The 18,351-nt window shown below is 54.6% G+C and overlaps 1 protein-coding gene across 1 annotated transcript in view; it reads left to right on the forward strand.

Annotated features, from left to right (window-relative positions):
* Nucleotides 1–4,380, forward strand: part of SLCO2B1 (solute carrier organic anion transporter family member 2B1) — a 32,500-nt gene extending 28,120 nt beyond the window's left edge. Inside the window, exons 11-15 of the mRNA XM_063419288.1 lie at nt 215–371; nt 1,614–1,777; nt 2,656–2,720; nt 3,472–3,592; nt 3,831–4,380. Of these exons, the coding sequence (XP_063275358.1) occupies nt 215–371; nt 1,614–1,777; nt 2,656–2,720; nt 3,472–3,592; nt 3,831–4,005 (682 nt within the window). The 3' untranslated portion in view covers nt 4,006–4,380. The remainder of the gene's footprint in view (nt 1–214; nt 372–1,613; nt 1,778–2,655; nt 2,721–3,471; nt 3,593–3,830) is intronic.
* The last annotated feature ends 13,971 nt before the right edge of the window (nt 4,381–18,351 follow it).

An 18,351-nucleotide genomic window follows, 5' to 3' on the forward strand; every position in this document is an offset into this window, starting at 1 on the left:
TTGGGTGGCTCCCATGCCCATTTGTGGTTGGGATGCTTTGCCCAGGCGGAGCAAAGGTTTGGGGTGATGGAGGAATTCCCACAGGCGCCCCGACACACGGGGAAGGGTTTGTGGTGCACTCCAGTGGGTTTTCAGCCCACACACGGCTCCTTTGCCCCGTGAGATGCCCCCTGGTGCTGCTCCATAGCTGCATTAACGCTCTCCTCGTGCTCAGCCCTGCGTTTGGACACCAGGACACGGCGTGCAGCGCGCAGTGCCGCTGCCCCCAGAGGGGCTTCAACCCCATCTGCGGCTCCGACGGCGTGGAGTACACGTCCCCCTGCTCTGCTGGCTGCAGCGACGTGAGCACCCACCCAGACAGCTCCGTCCTGGTGAGTCAGGGCCGGGGCAGGGGGGTTTGCTCCTGCCCTTCCTGTGCTCTGGGCTGCCCCGTGCCACTCTCCCCTGAGCTGCTCCCGCCTGTCTCAGAGCCCGCAGCCTGGAGCGCTCCAACAGCTCCGCTGGGTCTGCAGCGCTGTGGGTGAGGAGATCCTCGCCACGGGAACGCCTCTGCCCGTGGCTGGCAGCCCGTGCAGGGCGAGGGGCTCTCCTCTCCTGGCACAGGATGTCTGGGCATCGTGCAGCAGCGTTTTGTTAATTAACAGCTCTTCATTTTAATAACAGTTGTGATTGCTGCCAGAGCTTAGTCCCAAATGTGCTTTCCTGCACCCCCACGCCTGCCTTTTGTACAGCAGATCCTTTCCAACTGCTGTTTCCCTCCTCGACGATGCCTCTCTCTTCCAGCCCTTGCTTTCCTGGAAATTTTACACTTTTCTTACCATTGTCAGCATCTCTGCCAGTACAGGGACCTGTGGCACTCATTGCCTACCGCCCTCCCTATCCCAGGGTTTCCAGTAGCCCTCCCAGCCTGCAGAAAACCCTACAACTGTGTGCCCAGCTTTGCTGCAGCTCTGCTACAGGGCACCACGTAAGCTTGGATGTAGGAACGAGGTTTTGGGAGACCCTGAGCTGCCTCTGGGATCCCTCTTCTGCAAACTGCCACCCCCTCTGACTACCAGAAGATCATGCTCATTTTATTTAAAGGTCTCTTAAAAAAAAATAAAGGAGAGAATTGTGACTAAAAAATAGAGAAAAGGAAAAATTCCACATCCATCATCCCAGGGCATCTTTTCCTTGTTGTAAGGCTCTGCTAGTTATTTATGAGCCTCTCTCCAAGGTGAGGTTTTCCACATTTGATTTAACACTGCCCTGAGCTTGGGCTCTGGCTGTGGCTGCAGCTCTGCCCTGGATGGATGGGCTCACAGCAGGACAGCGCCCATGCCAGGGCCTCAGCCAGGAGTTCCTGCCCAATATCCCATCCATCCCTGCCCTCTGGCAGTGGAAGCCATTCCCGGTGTCCTGTCCCTCCAGCCCTTGTCCCCAGTCCCTCTCCAGCTCTCCTGGAGCCCTGGGTGGGGCTCTGAGGTCTCCCCGAAGCATGGAATGCTAATTCCTGCTAATGATTTCCAGACAAATCCTACCCCCCTCCTTCGCTCTGGCAGCTGGCAGCATTCCCTCCCATCTGCAGGTCCCAGGGCCCATGAGCAGCCTGGGATGTTCTCTCCTCTTTGCAGAACTACACTGGGTGCAGCTGCATAGCGGGGCCGGCTGGCTCTGCCCGGCCGGGCACCTGCGGCACCGGCTGCTCTCACCTCTTCGTGCCCTTCGTGGTGCTGTCCTGCCTGGCAGGGATCCTGGCCAGCACGACCCACACGCCGTCCTTCATGCTCATCCTCAGGTGGGGACACCCTGGCCACAGTCCTGGGCAGCCACAGAGGGAATCTTGGGGTCAGGGTTTCTTCTTGGAGGAAGGATTTCTCCAGCTGCAGGGCTGGGGATTAAATCAGCCCTGACTGGGGTTAAACCAGCCCTGTTCCTGCAGCCTGGGGTTAAACCAGCCCTGTTTCTGGGGTTAAACCAGCCCTGCACTGCACCTCGTGCCCTGTTCCTGCAGCCTGGGGTTAAACCAGCCCTGCACTGCACCTCGTGCCCTGTTCCTGCAGCCTGGGGTTAAACCAGCCCTGTTTCTGGGGTTAAACCAGCCCTGCACTGCACCTCGTGCCCTGTTCCTGCCATGGCTTTACCTCTGCACAAGAGAATTCTGCCATAACTCAGCAGTAACTCAGCACCAGCACTTGGGCTCTTCCTGAGGCAGCTCTGTGTGAAGTTGAGACGTTTAATTCCCTCCCTTTGCTTGGAAGCAGCCTCCCCTCCCAGTGCAGAGAGGCAGTCAGGGCTCCAGCTTCCCACATCCTTGGAAAGGTGCCTGGGGGTGGCAGCAGGATGGAGCCAGCCTAGATGTGAGCCCAGGCTGGTGGGGCTGGACCCCAGCATGGGTAAAGCTGAGACTGAGGGGAAAACCATGGGGGAATCTCTGTCTTAGTCTATACATGATACTTCCAAGCTCTTCCTGGGTCTGGCAGGATTTTCAGGCCAAGAAAAGGCCATGGTCAGTGTTTAGCCCTAATGAATGAACCCTCATCAGCTTTGGTGATTTAAATGGGAATGCCCTGGGATCCTTGGTGGCTGGGTTGAAGGACAAGTGTGTGGGTGAGGTGCTGTGCCAGGGAGGGAAGCACCCATCCCAGAGGGCACATGTTCCATTTTGTGTTTCAGGAGCATCCAGCCTGAAGACAAATCATTCGCTGTTGGGATACAGTTCATGCTGCTGAGAGTTTTAGGTAAATTGAAATGTCTTTAATACCATCCTGGAAAATAACAGAAGCTCTTGGAGAAGCTTTCCCAAGGCTTTCCCAAGGGAAAGATGTTGCCCTGCAGGGTCTGGGGGTGCACGTGGAGGGGATGAGACAAGGCAGCTCCAAGGGCTCCCTCTCCATGTGTAAACAAAGAAGGGCTGGAATAATGCAGGTCCAGGAGCTCGGGCTATGTGCAGACACTGCTCTGCTCACCTCCAGCACGGCAGGGGCCCCAAACCCCATCCTGTGACCCCACCAGTTACGTTTCCAAGGGGGAAAAATTCATGGTGCCCTGGAGGCCCCCAGGGTGAGCCACAGCAGCCGTGGGAAGGAGCAGTAAATGCTCAGTTTATGGAGGAGGTGAGCACTGGAACAGACTGCCCAGGGCAGCGGTGGAGTCCCTGTCACTGAAGGGCTCAGGAGGCACCTGGCCGTGGCTCTTGGGGCTGTGGTTTGGGCTGTGGCACCTGGGGACATGATTCGGGCTGTGGCACTTGGGGACGTGGTTTGGGCTGTGGCACCTGGGGCTGTGGTTTGGGCTGTGGCACGTGGGGCCGTGGTTTTGGGGTGTCGGTGGCACCGGGGGCTGTGTTTTTGGGGTGTCAGTGGCACGTGGGGCCGTGGTTTTGGGGTGTCAGTGGGACCCAGGGCCGTGGTTTGGGGTGTCGGTGGCACCGGGGGCTGTGTTTTTGGGGTGTCAGTGGTGGGGCACAGCTCAGCTGACCGTGTGTTCCAGCGTGGATGCCGGGCCCGGTGCTGTACGGCAGCGCCATCGACAGCAGCTGCCTGCTGTGGGAGAGGAGGTGTGAGCGCAGGGCAGCCTGCAGATACTACGACAACACCCTCTTCAGGCAGAGGTAGGCATGGGCAGCAGGGCTGGGGCTGTGGGGGGACGCGGCATGGGGACAGAGTGCTGTGCAAAGCACTGTCACCACGCAGGGACACTCCCAGCAGGCTGGAGAGCACAGGGGTTCTCTCCCAGGACAGCTCCCTAGCCTGGGGCACAGGCAGTCCCTGGAACAGGCCCCCAGAGCCCCGGGGAGGGTGCCTGGAGCACCAGGAGCATCCCTGAGCCGCTGTGTTTGCACCCCACAGGTATCTGGGGCTGCAGTTCTTCTTTGAGGTGTGCGCATTCCTGTGCTTCGGGGCCGTGTACCTGATCCTCAGCAAGCAGGAGCGGGAAGCCAGCCAGGCACAGGAGACAAAGGCAGAGCCAGAGAAGGAGAAACTGGCAGGGAGCTCCACAAAGAGCCCAGAATCCAAAGTGTGACATGGAAAGGGAGAGTCGTGCTCTGCTCTGGGGAGGTGAAGCCCCGTGCAGCAGCCCACACCCGAGTGTGCAGGGTGATGGACCCTGGGGCTGCTCTGATCCCCCAGAGGGGATGAACTCCTCCTGCAGTGCTGTGGATCCATCCATACGGTGTTCTCCACCTCAGGGCTGCAGCTTGTTCCTCCACATGGATTACTCCACACACTTTAACCCTGGACTCTGCAGCCTCCTGGGTTTGTGTCCTTCAGAGCAGCTTTTCCTGCTGACAGTCTGGGTGATGCCAGCACTGAGCATTAACCAGAAGCCTGAAGGGTTTTGTGGTGTGGGGTTTTTTTAAATAAATCATTTTTAAGAAACGGTTTTGTACTGAACCCATAGATCTCTGTGACTGATGATTATAATTCTTACCTTCTGTGTTATCAGCACTTATTTTCTGATGGTCAGCGCTTATCACAGGAGCTCACTGAAGCACGTGGGAGTCCAGGTGCATTCCTGGTTTGCAGTTCCAGAAGGGCAGAACTTTTCCCAGGGTTGCAGGATCAGAGGACGGGGTTGGAGCCCTCTCCAGACTGGGTAGAGCTTGTGGCTCAACCACCAGCCAGCCGTGGGCTCCCTGAAGGGGGTTCTCTCTGTAATTATGGGGTGGAAGTCCAGCCTGGCGCTATTTTGGTTCAGCTGCCTCCATTTCCTGCATTCTTCCCACCCTGGGGCTCCTTCCCACCCCAGAGTGAATTGTGTTGCTCCTGCCACCAGCGAGCAGCCACAAACACTGGTTAACTTTGTCATTTTTGGCTCCAGGGTGGAATTTAGTAGAGAAAACAAAACTTGCAAGTTCAACCCAAATACACAGGAAAGAAACACACAGAGGGGAAAATTGATTCCCTCCTCCCACCCTGGCAAATATCCTCTGGGAAGGGCTGGGTGTGCAGAGCAGTGAAGGGAGAAGGCCTGTGGTCAAGTGGCTGAATTTAGCTGTTTCCCCAAACTGTTTGCCCTGCCATTCTGAGGGACCCAATTACCTCAGTGCAGACAGAGGTTAATTGGAACTTTTTAGGGGTATGGGTTGGGGGTTTTTTCCTATTTTTGTGTAGTGCCTTGTGTTCACTGAGTGAAGAGTTTACAGCCCTGTTCAGGGCACCAAGAAGTGATACCCTGGCTTCAGAGAAGGTTCTAGAAGGCAGAGGTGTGCAGGGATGAGGAAGAATGAGTAGCATTTGCTGACCATGACCTTCAGAAAGCCAAAACCGGGAGAGTTTTGCCCTATCCTCTTTTCCAAGCCACGGCCAGGCAGCGTCTGTAGCTAAGGCAGCAGGAGAGGAAGGGGGACAAGGTTCTTTGGGCAGGAGCAGGGCAGAGACGGTGCCCACAGGGGTTGTTCAGCTCCTGGCAGCTCAGGGATCTGCGGCACCCGCGCAGAAGAAGGAGAAGAAGGTTCTTTCCTGGCTGAGCACAAGCCTGGGCTCACAGGCGCTTTCCTGCCGCGCTCAGCTCCAGCCCAAGGCGCTCCAAGGTACTTTCCAACCACAGCAAACAGAAACCAGCACAGTTTGCTCCGTGTGAGAGGCGGGGAGCTGCTGTGTGCTCTGCCAGGAATCTGCCATGGATCTGATTCTTCGTCCCTGCAAGTGTCCAAGGCCAGGCTGGACGGGGCTTGGAGCCACCTGGGACAGTGGAACATGTCCCTGCCATGGCAGGGGTGGAATGGGATGAGTTTCCAGGCCTTTCCAGCCAGAACCATTCCGTGGTTCCACGGTTCTCTCTCCCCATCCCACTGGATGTGCAGCCTTCCTGAAAGCCCCTCAAGCCACTGAGAGCAGCGGTTCCATTTACAGAAAGGAGGGGCAAAGGGGGCAATTAAACAAAGCAGAACAGCGAGTTTGAGTGCCAGTGGTGCTGCTGCAGGTGGCAGACTGGCTGCACCCCCCTCTCCTGCCTGGTTGGGATCCTGATGGATGCACAGGGGGCCTGCAGGGTGGCCTGGCCAGCTCACTCCAGCCCCTTCTCACTGCTCGGCTCAGGGCTGCACGTTCGTTTTCCACTTGGAAAACTCCCATCACAGCATAGGAAGGGCTGGCTCAGGCAGTGCACAAGCTGGCACAGCCTGAATTCTTCCTTCCCTTGTTGCCCCTCCAGCAGAGGACAGATCCCTGTGGATAAGCATCCAAGGCTCTTGCAAACTGTCTTAGCTCTAGGCCTGTTACTCTGCTTTTGCTCTGGTAATTTCCATCAATTTGGGCTGGAGTTTCTATAAAGAGAAATAAACCCACATTTCCCTGTAAGAACACGATTGAAAGGGACTGACTTGCCAGGGAAGATTAAAGAGAGGCAGTTTGGGAAGGCTGCTCCCACCTCCCGTCAGCAGGGAGGGAGATAAAACCCAGGGAATATGAAAGGCTTGGCAGCAGCAGCAGGAGTGTTTGATGCAGAGCAAGGGGCAGGCAGGTAGGAGGGCTGCAAAGGAAGGAAGCAAAGGAGGGGGAGCAGCAGCAAAATCCACCCTGTGCCCTTTGCCAGGTTCTCCCCTGAGGAGATATCCCCCGGAGAGAGCCTAAACCAGAATTGACAGAGTACTGGAGGGTGCTGGGCACCAGCCAGGAGTTGCACTGGGGGGATTAACAGGAGCTGATCCAGCTGGGCCACAGCTCCATGGACTTCCTGGAACTGGAGCACTGGATGTTTTCGTGCAGCACTTTGTGGTGCCAGGGGTCACAGGCCTGGAGGCAGAACGGTGCCTTTAAGGCTGGTGAGAATTGCACGGGGTCAAGAGAAGGAATTGAAGCTGGAGGGAAGGACCCAAAGCACTTAAGGAGAAAAGCTGAAGCTTTTAAACTACCCTTGGTGTGTTTAGGGCAGCCAGATCTCTCCCTGGGGTGCTCCTGGCCACTGCTGCAGTCAAACCCAAAGGGTTTCTCCTGGTTTGCTGCTGCTGCTGCTCCAGAGCAGGTTTTCCAGCACAGGGGATGGTCCCAGGTGGATGCAGTGGCTGTCTGCAGGAGGCCAGCAAAACGTGAATCAAAACCCACTGAATGTTCCTCTTCAAACTCACTCGAGCTGCCTCTGGCAACCTGAAATCTGTTCCCAGAAAATGCTCGCTGAGGAGATGCAGTTTGGAGCCGAAAGACAGAGAATTGCTGTGCCTGGGACTGAGGCAGAGCTGTGGGTGGAATCCAGTCCCCAGGCTGAGAAGAGGAAGGAAAATACACTGTGGATGTTACACGGAAGTTCAAGAAAATCTGGGAAGTTCCCAGAGGGCTACTGAAAAGGTGAGCCAAGGAATCACTGAAATGCTACCAATTAAAACCACAGTTCCCCAAAATTGGAGGTTTCCAGGGATATCAATAGGGGGAAACAGAGCAATGAGGCAGATCCAGACCCAGCTCAGCAGTGATCCCTGGAAGGATGCTGAAGGAGTGACTCATCCATGTGCAGTCACTGGATAAGGATGTCATGGATTGTCTCACACACATCACATCAAACATTTCACTCCTCCTTCAGGCAGGCCCCTGTCCCACCCAGGGAAGCTGTGCTGCCTCCTGACTGAAGGAAGGATTTTGACCCTGTCCCACCTTGTTCCCATAAACCAATTATCAGCCAGATGGAATTACGCAGAGAGGAGAAAGAGAAGAGAAAATACAGGCTTAATTGGAAAGCTTCAGGAGCTCCAGGAGCTGCAGGTAGTTTGCTGCCTCCCCAAAACGATTTATCTACAAGAATCTCACCAGGACAGATCTGTCCTGTCTCTAGGACTAATCAATATTTTAATTAATTACTTGGATAATGAGAGAAGCAGGAGATAATAAAATTTCTGCTTGCAGTGGTGAGTGCTGTGGACAGCGGGATTGGAATTCCAGTGATTCACAGCAGACTGGAGCAGTGGTGTGAAATGGATAACACTGGGATTTAACATCAGGAGCAAAACAGTGGTGCAGGGGAAGGAGGGCTGGGTGCAATGCTTGCCCTGTGAGAAAGGGGATGTGGCACCAGCTCCTATGCAGCAGAGGAGTTTTAAGCTCATATTTCAATTAAATTGGCATTCACCACAGTTCACTGGCTGTCCTGGGAGGGGAAGATACGACCCCTTGCACTTGGAGGTATAAAATTATCTCCCCATGTTGCTGAATTGAATAAGTTTCCCTGCTTATTGCCAAGTGCATCTCCTCCAGTTGTGCTCTCTCCAAGGTCCAAGCAAACAGAGCAGAGTAAATCAGGAATTATCTCCTGTGTTTAGAGACAGGTTGAGTAATGATTACTCCTGAAATATGGAATTCATCTTTGGGCCTTAATGGACTTGCAGTGGAGCCGTGCAGGGGCTGGTGGCTGAAGGTTCTGGAGTGATTGTGGCAAGGGAAGAGCATCGTTTATCCTGCAGGTGAGATAAGAGCTGACGCTGCTCCCCGAGCGCATCCCCAGCCCAGCCTCATCTGTTGCTTCCAGAGTGCTGAAGGACAGAGGTGCTCCCACCTCTGTGGCACTGATAAAGGCTGCCAGAACACTTCAATCCCTCTCCCCTCACTTTTTAAGTCAGAATCTCATTTGCTAAAGAGACCAGAACCTGAGATGGTTCCAAGCTGTCCCACAGCCCCCAGCAAGTGGCCTCTGTGTGCTCACATTCCTCTGGCTGCTCAGAACCTCCTCGGGGCTGTGGAGCAGTGCAGAGAGAGCTCCGGGGCTTTAAATCTGAGATTATTGGACAATAATCCCACTTCCATGTTTCCCTTCCACAGAGGGAAGAAGCAAGGTGTATTCCTACTTTCTGAGAGGGAGGAAAAATAATAAAAAAAATAAAAATAAAAAAGTGTAGGGTGCCAGCTTCCCTGGGAATCAGCTCCTTCCCAATTGCACACAAACGTCTCAGGTCTCAGCTGGTGAGCTCAGAAGGGATTCGGGGCTGCTGCAGACAGGGATGCTGCTCCCGGGGCTGCTGCAGGCAGGGATGCTGCTCCTGGGGCTGCTGCAGACAGGGATGCTGCTCCCGGGGCTGCTGCAGGCAGGGATGCTGCTCCTGGGGCTGCTGCAGACAGGGATGCTGCTCCCGGGGCTGCTGCAGGCAGGGATGCTGCTCCTGGGGCTACTGCAGACAGGCATGCTGCTCCTGGGGCAGCTGCTCTCTGCCATCCTGTTCCCTGCACTTCATTCCCCTCAGACTTCTCCAGACGCAGCAATAATGAGTGAACTCCAAGTCCCGAAGCCAGGAATAAATCATGACACGGGTGACACTTGTAATTGAGAGTTTCTTAATTGCTGTGTTTGATTAAAGAGAGCTGCCGGCTTTGTGCATAAAAGGCAGAGACTCCAGAAGCCCGGGGTAGGAAGAAAAGAGGATAAGAAGATGATGGGAACAGAAAAACGCAAGATCAAGGAGAAGAAAGACTAGGGAGAAATCTTGTTGGAGTACCAGAGATAAGGGAGACAAAAATAGAATGAGTGGTTTCACTTGTGACTACATCCATGTTTATTTCTGCCCTTTTGGGGCAGAAATACAGGGATTTGTGCTTTCCTGGTGTGAAATGCAGCAGCTATTTAGCACCACAAAGCACCGAAGATAAAGGCAGCATATCAAAAAGAACTAAAACCGACGGGGAAATTGCTTTTTTTTTGTTGCAGTAACTCGCCAGGGAAATGGGAAAACCTTTCATTAGAACTCTGGTGGCTGGGCTGCCAGGAGGGCCATGCTCCAAAAGGCCAGGAGCTGCACCCTGTGTGTCTCCTGCCCCTGCAGCTCCTGCCAAGGCCAGGGAGAGATCCCTGAGCATCTCAGGCCCTTCTGGGATGGGGGTGGCTCTCCTGCCCCACGCTGCCTTCCAGGGATATTCCTGACCTCTGCAAGTGGTTCAGGGGCAAATCCAAAGCACTGATCTCAGGGAGATGACAAGCACAGAGAAAAGAGCAGGAGGAGTGGGGACAGATTCTCTCTTTGGGGGAAATTCCTGCCCCCATGAAGCTCTTTGCCAGCCCAGGTGGGCAGAGCACGGGCAGCAGAGCCCTTGAGGAGCCCAGAGAGGGCCCAGCTTTAGGGAGAGCACAGGACACTGCACTCCTCTCAGCCTTTACTTGCCTCTTGTCCATCATTTTCTTCCTTTCCAAAGGAATTACACAGAGCAGGAGCCTGGCTCTGGCCTGGATGGATGGCGTGGGTAGGAATGGCAGCAATGCTTACAGGGTGAGCCTGGCTTAGGTAAACCCTCCATCCTGTACAGACTTTTTCCAACTCAGATGACTTTTTTGTCTTTGTGTGAACTCTTTAGCACTGACCTCATTGCTCCCAGGTGGAAGCTGGGGTTTGGTGACACTGCAGGAATAAAAATACTCCATTTCCTCCCTCTTTCATTACCGTCCTGGCTGTTGTCTCCAGCCAGCTCTGAGCAAGTCTGCTCTGAATGAAAATAATATCTCTGCTGTGGGTTAATGGAAAGAGAGAAGAAGTCCTGGAGCAGCAGAGGGAGCTGGTGCCTGGGCACTGGGCCATGGTGGGGCAGACCAGCTCTGACCCTGGGGATTTCCACAAATAAATGCACAAACACCTCCAGCTGGAGCCAAAATCTTCAGGAGACCCCTGAGAGCACTGACTGATACAGGGGCGTTCAATATACTGTCAGTGCATTACAAAAGCTTCACCTGGGTAGAAATCTGACCCTAAGAAATCTTTGCCTTGAGCTAAAAAAGCCTGAAGAGTATAAAATTTGGGATCCTCTGTAAATAGCTTTTTTTTTCCTTCCCTTTAAAAGACCTTCAAATGCATGGTATGGTTTTAATGAAAAACAGCTCCCCAATAATCTGCAGCACAGGCTCACAAAATTTCCAGACTCATTAATTTAGAAAATCATCACCAAAAAAACCCGGGGTCTGGTAATTTCTAATGATTTCCTTTGTGAACAGAGAGTCAAATTGAGCTGCCTCGTTCCTACAACTCCCAATTGCTTCCTACTGATGGGTTTTTTCCCCGGATCACTTGTATCTGTCTCTCTTTAAGCTGTGACAAATGTGAGGGCTTCTGGCACAGACAAATGGTGCATCACACTTTTGGAAAGCTCGAGTGCATCTTCATTTTCTTCCTCTTGTCACACGTCCCCAGCCCTCCTTTCCATGACAGCAGCGTCCCCAGAAAATTCCGGGCTGCCACCACAGCTGCCCCAGCGAGGCTGCCTTTGGAGATCCACTGTGATCCTTCTGGGAAGCAGCACCATTTCCAGAGGCAGCATCCTCCTGGCCCTTCCACGCCTAAGGGGCTTAAAAAAGATGGGACAGACAATTCAGTAGGTCCTGCAGCGAGAGGACAAGCTGGGGGGGATTTAAACTAAAAGAGGGAAGATTCAGACCGGATATGAGGATTTTTTATGCCTAGGGCAGGGAGGCACTGGCACAGGCTGCCCAGAAAGGTGGTGGCAGCCCCTGGGAAGATTCAAGGACATTCCCCTGATCCAGGGGAAGGTGTCCCTGCCCGTGGCAGGGGCTGGGCTGGCTGAGCTTCCACGGGTCCCAAACCATGCAGGGTTCCTGCAGCCTGGAGTGCCCTGTGCCACCCATCCGGCTCTGTTTGCCCTCTGCACACTCTGGGTGATCTCTGCAGGGCTGCACAGGAGGAGGGGACAGCAGCAGTGGCACTGTGCCCCTTCTCCCCTTACAGCCCACGGCAGCGCTGCCGGCTCCGCTTCCAGATCCCGCTCCAAGGACAGCCCGAAGGGAGCTCAGGTGACAGCAGGAGCATCTCCAGAGGCCGGGAAACGTGAGCGACCGGGAAGCGATCGGCGTCACTTCATCTGGAGCGAGGACGGCCGAGAGGAGACAATGACAGCGTTCAATTATGCAAAAGGTCATTGCCAAGGGGGGAGGACAGCACGGAGCTGCCAGGCACAGCAGCAGAAGTCACGGCCTGAAATTACAAGGCAGAGGGAGGGGTTTGGTCAGGCACCAGCCAGGAGGGGTCTCATCGCACCGACCCTTTTTGGGGAGGCTCTGTTGCGAATGAGCAGCTCGGGGGCCCTGAAAGGATCCCCATCAAAGCTATTGTGGTTCTAATACAAACTTAGAGAAATGCAGCGGAACGGAGCTCAGTGGCAAGAGTCACTGCCACTGCCCACAGGGGTGGAACACTGAGGAAAACCAGGCTGGAATCGATTCAGAAGGATCTGCACAGAGGCTGAAGGCACACAGGGGTAAGGCAGACCCCCGTGCTGAGTGGAGCCCCTGACTGCCCCAGCTCCTAGTGGAGATGAGCTGTGGCCAGCTCCAGTCTCGGTCTCACACTTGGATCAGGGTTTCTGTCCAGATGAATTAACCACGGGGATTTAATGAGTGCTAATTCAGAGCCTCAGCAAGGATCTGTTGAGCACAGAGGGTCTCTCTCCCCTGGGCAAGGAAGGATCTCTCAGGCCTGGGTAAGGAATCTCAAGCCCTGGGAGATGTCCCTGCTCCAGGGGAGATCCCACCGTGCAGCCACGCTGCAGAGCAGGGAGAGCTCCAGGAAGGCTCCCAGGCCATCACATTTATGGGATAAAGCAGCTGGGCTGCAGACAGACTGGGAAAAGCCAGCATGAGGCTCCTGGTACCCACACTTGTCCTTGCTCCTCAGTGCAGGAGTCCTGGAGAAGCCCCCAGGACTCACTCACATGGTCCCTGCTCCAAGCCCACACACCTCAGTGCTTCCTGCTCTGGGAGGTTCCTGGAGGAATTCTTGGCTCAGACACAGCTGGAGCCTTCACATCCTCCAGAGCCAAGCTGCTGCTGGTCTGAGGGGTGCAGACCCCCAGCCTGGAGTGACACTGAGCTCTCCCCATCCTCCCCACCTTGCTTTTGGGGTCCCATGCCCCCCAGACAGCCAAGGTGGCCTCTCCTGTGTTTGCTGCAAGCAGCCAGGAGCTGGACACCCCTCCCTCTGTGGGGACCCCACTCTGGGGGCAGCACTGAGGGGGAAAAGCTGCCCGGGAGCCGGGGGGGGGTGTGTCAGCTGTAGCTGCACTCCTTGGAAAGTAATTCCGAAATGATGGATCTGCTCCTGCCTGCAGGCTCTGAAAGAACAGAGAGATAAATGGGAGAGGCTGCGGGGAAGAGTTATGGGAGTGATTCAGGAGCTGGAAGAGCACATGTGAGCGTGAGAGATGAAAGCAGCCCTGGCTGTGGAGATTACGGCAGCAGAGGTTAAGAGGCTGCTGAGTTGCTCCCCGTGCTTCCCAGTGGAGACAGAGAATGCCTGATAGGAAGGGATCTCAAATGTTCCCTGAGCTGAAGCTCAGGAGTTCACAAAGTGTTTGGACAATACTGCCAGGCCCAGGCTGGGACTCTTGGGGTGTCCTGTGCAGGGCCAGGAGTGGCACTCATCAATCCCTGTGGGTCTGTTCCAACCAGAATATTCCACGGTTATCTGGAGAGGACCTGGCTGGCACAGGCTGAGGAGAGCCAGCAATTCAGCAGCGTGGCTAATTGCAGGTTGCACTCCTGGGAAGTGTGTGCGCACTCAGTAACCCCGAAGGAATTCCAGCACTGAGACCTCCCCGTGTCCCTCCTGCTGCTCCAGGGATCCCTCCTGGGGTGCTTTGGGAAAGGAGAGCATCTGGAAGCTCCAAGTGACGGAAATGCTCCCTGGAGGAGGGATTTCCATCACTTTTCCCAGAGGAAATGCTCCCTGGAAATGGATTCCCATCCATTTTCCCAGGAGGGAAATCCAAGGGGCTGAGGGGCAGGGAATGGGACAGACAGCAGCATGTGGGACAGGACCTCTGGCAGGGCAGGGGAGCAACCTGGGGGCCTGCATGGGGCAGGGGCTGGGACAGAGGGCAGAGCTGGGGGAATGCAGGCTGGGGAAGGCCTGGGGAATGTGGGGCAGGACAGAGCCGGGAGGGTCCAGCTGTGAGGGGTGCAGGGTGTCAGCACTACCCTCCGACCCAGCAGAGACCACCAGCCGCTGATGGACAGCCCGAGGCTCCTCCCTGGCCCCTTCCCTGCTGCCAGCACCGCCCCCTCCTCTTCCTGCTGGGAATCCCCCAATCCTGCTGCAACCCAGGGGATTTAAGAGCCCCACAGCCAAGGCCTGGAGTGAGTTAGCTGGAGAGGGGTCACTGCCAAGCTGGCATCTTTTTGCCAGCATTCATTGCTCTGCTCCCTTGTTTTGCAGCTGGCATTTCACTTCGGAGCCTCATCCCAGCCACTCTTTTTCTCTGCATCTGAAGCAGATGGCCCTGCTGCAAAAGGCAGAGCCCAACTTTGCCTACAATCTCCTAACCAGGTTCTGACTGTGTCCATCGTCCATTAATATGGAGACAAAACAACAAAAAAAAGGCATTAGTTTAGCAGAAGGTCAGAAAGCAGGTTATTGACTTGCTTTATCACAGCTCCAAAATCCTCCTAAGAACAGAGCACTTTAGTTTAATTGGGGGGAAAATGCATTGGAAAGTTGCAATTAAGCTGATGTCATAATTTTGGAAAAAAAACCCCAAAAAACAGGTGTTCTGCTACAGCTGTAGTTCTCTCCCTGACTTTAATTGGTGTCCCAGTCCCAGCTGTCTGTATTGATAAAATGCTGTCCATTAAAAAATGTGTAATTAGCACTGGTTTAAAAGGTATGAACATTTTAAAGGGAAAAAAAAAAAAAGATTTAAACCCAGAAAAACTCCAACACTTTTTTTTCCTTTAACCTTTTGGAAGCTGGGGGTAATTGTCCCTGCTCTGTGCAGGGCTGAGGGAGGAGGGCAGGGTGCTTAATTGCACAGCCTCTGGAGGAGTCTGGCGGTGCCCCTCAGGCACCGAGGGTCTCATTAGCAGCGTTTTCCCTGCAGGTTCTGCAGCCCCTGGACAGCTGGGGAAGGCAGCAAAGCTGCTGGGAAGGAGCATTTCTGCAGGGCACAGCCAGCCCAGGAACCCCTAGAAGGAGGCACTGCCCATCCCGAGCTCCTTCGCATTGATCTCTCTGGTAACAGCCCTGCCCCAGAGGCTTTGTCCCAGGATCACAGGCTGGGTTTGGGGAGGGACCCTGAAGCCCATCCCATTACACCCCTGTCACAGCCAGGGACATCTTCCACTGTCCCAGGGTGCTCCAAGCCCTGTCCAGCCTGGCCTTGGACACTGCCAGGGACCCAGGGGCAGCCACCACCCCCCCGAGAAACCCATCCCAGTGCCTCAGCACCCTCACAGCGAGGGATTTCCCCCAGCCTGGATACTGTCCTGCCTTGCTGCACCGCTCTGCAGAGGCAGCACCTGGCCAGCACGAAGCGATTGAAGTTTCTGATCAGGCAAGTGTCTGACAGCACCACCGAGCAATCCAAGGGAAGTAGGTTTTGCTCTCAGTGCCTCTGCCTGGCATCCACAATCTGTGCTGGCACCAGGACAAGTCTCTGAGGGGTTCCTGGGGTTCAGAGGGTGCCTCAGTGCTGAGCACAGAGAAACTTGAAGCACTGAGGGGAAAAGGAAGGAGAAACTGAGTTTCTGCCCTTCTAATAATGTCTCTGCTTGATTGCAGCCAAAAATCCTTCACTGCATTAGATTAGAGGAGTGAGTTTGGAAATGTGGACCCTGACAACTTCAGGCTGGCAAAGGGCAATTCCCTTTGCTTGTCCTGAGCTTTCCCAAGAGCTTTTGCTGAAAATCCCCATGTCAGCAATGCCACCACTTCTTTTTTGGGTGTTTGTACCCTTCAAAGCGCTCTGCACAGGCTTCAGATTCTCCTTTGCCATCATTCACTTGAGCTTTTCATATTTAACTCCTTTAATCTTCCCCCAATAAATCACTGCCTCCCAGCCCTTCATCACTCTCAGTGCTGTTCCAGAATCCCTTCGGGATGCTGACACCCGTCAGGTACTGAGTTAATTAATGGATGGCAGATCTCTGCCAGTGCCGAGCTGTGCTCCTGGAAAACAACCTGGGAAGTGCCAAGGAAAGGGAAGGTCAGGCCTGGGTGCTGGATGGGGCAGCCACTGCTGTGTCTGCAGAGCAGAAGCTGAGGAGCAAGAGCAAGAAGAGGGGCCCGTGTTCCTCTTGGAAGGGCACGATCCAGGGGACTGCAGGCTCCCCTGGCACAGATTGGGTATGGGCTCTGTGGACACGGAGCTCACACCAGACCGGCCGTGCTGAGGGAGCACAGAGACCTTTTTTGGGGCAGCAAATATAACACTGCTCAGACTGGAGGCCTGACTTCCATAACTCATCCGTGGAGTGATTCCCCTTCTGCCAAGATGCACCCACCTCCCCCTTCTCCAGAAAGAGAGGAGTGGACTCAAAGCAGGGCTGCGCAGTGTGACTGAGGAATGAGCAGGTGCCACCTCTCCTTGCAGGGCCAGGAAAGGGCTGAGGACACTGGAATGAACAGTGCTGAGAGGAAGATTTATTAACCTCTTGTTCCCTTTTTTTTAGCACTCTCAAAGTCACCAATGTGCTTCTGCACCTCTTCCAAAAAAGAAAAGAGTTGCAGGTGCTGATAGCATCTGACTTCTCTGATTTGCTGGAAACTGCTGGGGAAAGGAAGCAGAGATAAAGGAAGAGGATTCATGCTGCTGTCCCACAGGGATGGGTCCTCTGGGGACACCACCAGACACAGAGCATTCCCACAGAATGTTTCCCAGGGAATCTGTGGCTGCCCCATCCCTGGAAGAGTTCCAGGCCAGGCTGGATGTGGCTTGGAGCACTCTGGGACAGTGGAAGGTGTCCCTGCCCATGGCAGGGGTGGCACTGGGTGGGCTTTAAGGTCACCCCCAACCCACACCCTTCTGATGGGTTCATTAAGGAAGATTGCCTGTGCTTTGGTGGGGAGCAGCAGGCTGCTGATGGTTCCATAACAAAGTTACAGGTAATTGTGCAAACCTGCCAGTGTCTCCACATGTCTCTGTAGGATTCCCACTGCCATCCCCAGCTCTTTGCCCTCTGAGGAGCATGAGAGGAGGAACATGTGCATGCAGATTTTATTTGTATGAGTGAGGCTGGTGACCTTGCACTCGACAGCTCTGCAGCCATGGAGTCCCTCTGCTTTGGGGACTCAGGCTAGTACAGACAATAAACTTGGGAGACGGTGTATGAAGCAGTTATGCTGCTTTCTGGTAAAAGAGAGGGGAAAAAACATCCTCAAATAGCAGCAGCCAAGAGAAAACTTTTTGGAGAGGTCAGGGATGGGGGTTTCCAGTGCGTGAAGGTATCCACAAATGCTGAGGACATGTGAGCAAGGATACAAGGCCAAGAACAGCCAAAAAAACACTTACAGCTCACTAGAGAGGGCTGTGGGAGAGCTTTGGGGGTTTTTGTTACCTCTGAACATTTTGTCTCCAATATTAAAGCAGAAAGCAAAGGCTATTTAGGAGGACCTCTTGTGCTTGGCTCTGCCTGCTCACCTCCCTCTTTTTGCAGTTCACTCTCAGGGATCAAGTTGAGTGAAATAAAAGGATCCTGGCTAGGAGAAATGGAGCCTCAATAATGTGATATTCAGCAGGGAAATAACCCTGAGGGGTCTGACACCCTCAAATGTTCTCTGGGTCAGCAGTGGTGGGATCAGGGCCAGGAGGCTCTGCTGTAACCAGCCCTTGGACCAACTGTGTGTCCTCACCCCACAGTGAGCACAGAGATGGGCTTGGCATGCCAGCAGCATGCCTGCTCTCCCATCCATCCATCTTCCTGCCCTCAGGAAACAAACAGCAGAGCAAATATTGCCTCCCTGTCAAACGGGGCTGGCCGGGCACTGTGCTCCTGTTTGCTTTTCAAGGAGCCACGTCCCATGACATCAGGGAAAGGCACACAGAACAAGACAGGCCTGGGGCGATGCTGTCCTGGGAGGGGATGAGCAGGGCACCTCAGCTGGAGGGAAGCAAGGGAGGAATCATTATCCATCCTGCAGAGGGCAAGGGCTGTGGCGTGGACATGGCTCAAGGCAGCCGTTCCCAGAGATTCCCAGTTCCACTCACACCTCCAGATTTATGAGCCTGTTCTGGCTTCTCATTTGGAACCTGCTCTGAGGGGACTCAGGAGGCAGGAGATGTGGCCTCACCTCCTGAGCCTGGCCAGGTCAAGCCTGCGGACATCTCACTGAGCTGTTTCTTCTCCCCTCTTTCCCTCAGTTTCTCTGCGCTGTAGGAGCCTCATGGCAGCTGGTGGCTTTTGCTTTTACTCCACATTGAACAGCGTGGAAAAATCCAAAGTAAAAGCCTGTTCACATCTTTGGGGATGGAGGCTGCCAGAGTGGAGGAGGAGTCTGCAGAGTCCTTGCAGGAGTGGGTGGGCACCACTGCTGCCAGTGGTGCTGCCCTGAGGATGCAGGGCACCTCCACCCCACACGGGATGTGCACTTGCTGCTTTAACACCACAGCCTTGACACTTGGCTCCCAAGGCCCCTCCTGATCTCTGAGACTGAGCCCAGTTTCTCCTTTCTCTGTGTGG

This window comes from Prinia subflava, chromosome 25 (assembly GCF_021018805.1).
Source record: "Prinia subflava isolate CZ2003 ecotype Zambia chromosome 25, Cam_Psub_1.2, whole genome shotgun sequence".
NCBI classification, from domain to species: Eukaryota; Metazoa; Chordata; class Aves; order Passeriformes; family Cisticolidae; genus Prinia; species Prinia subflava.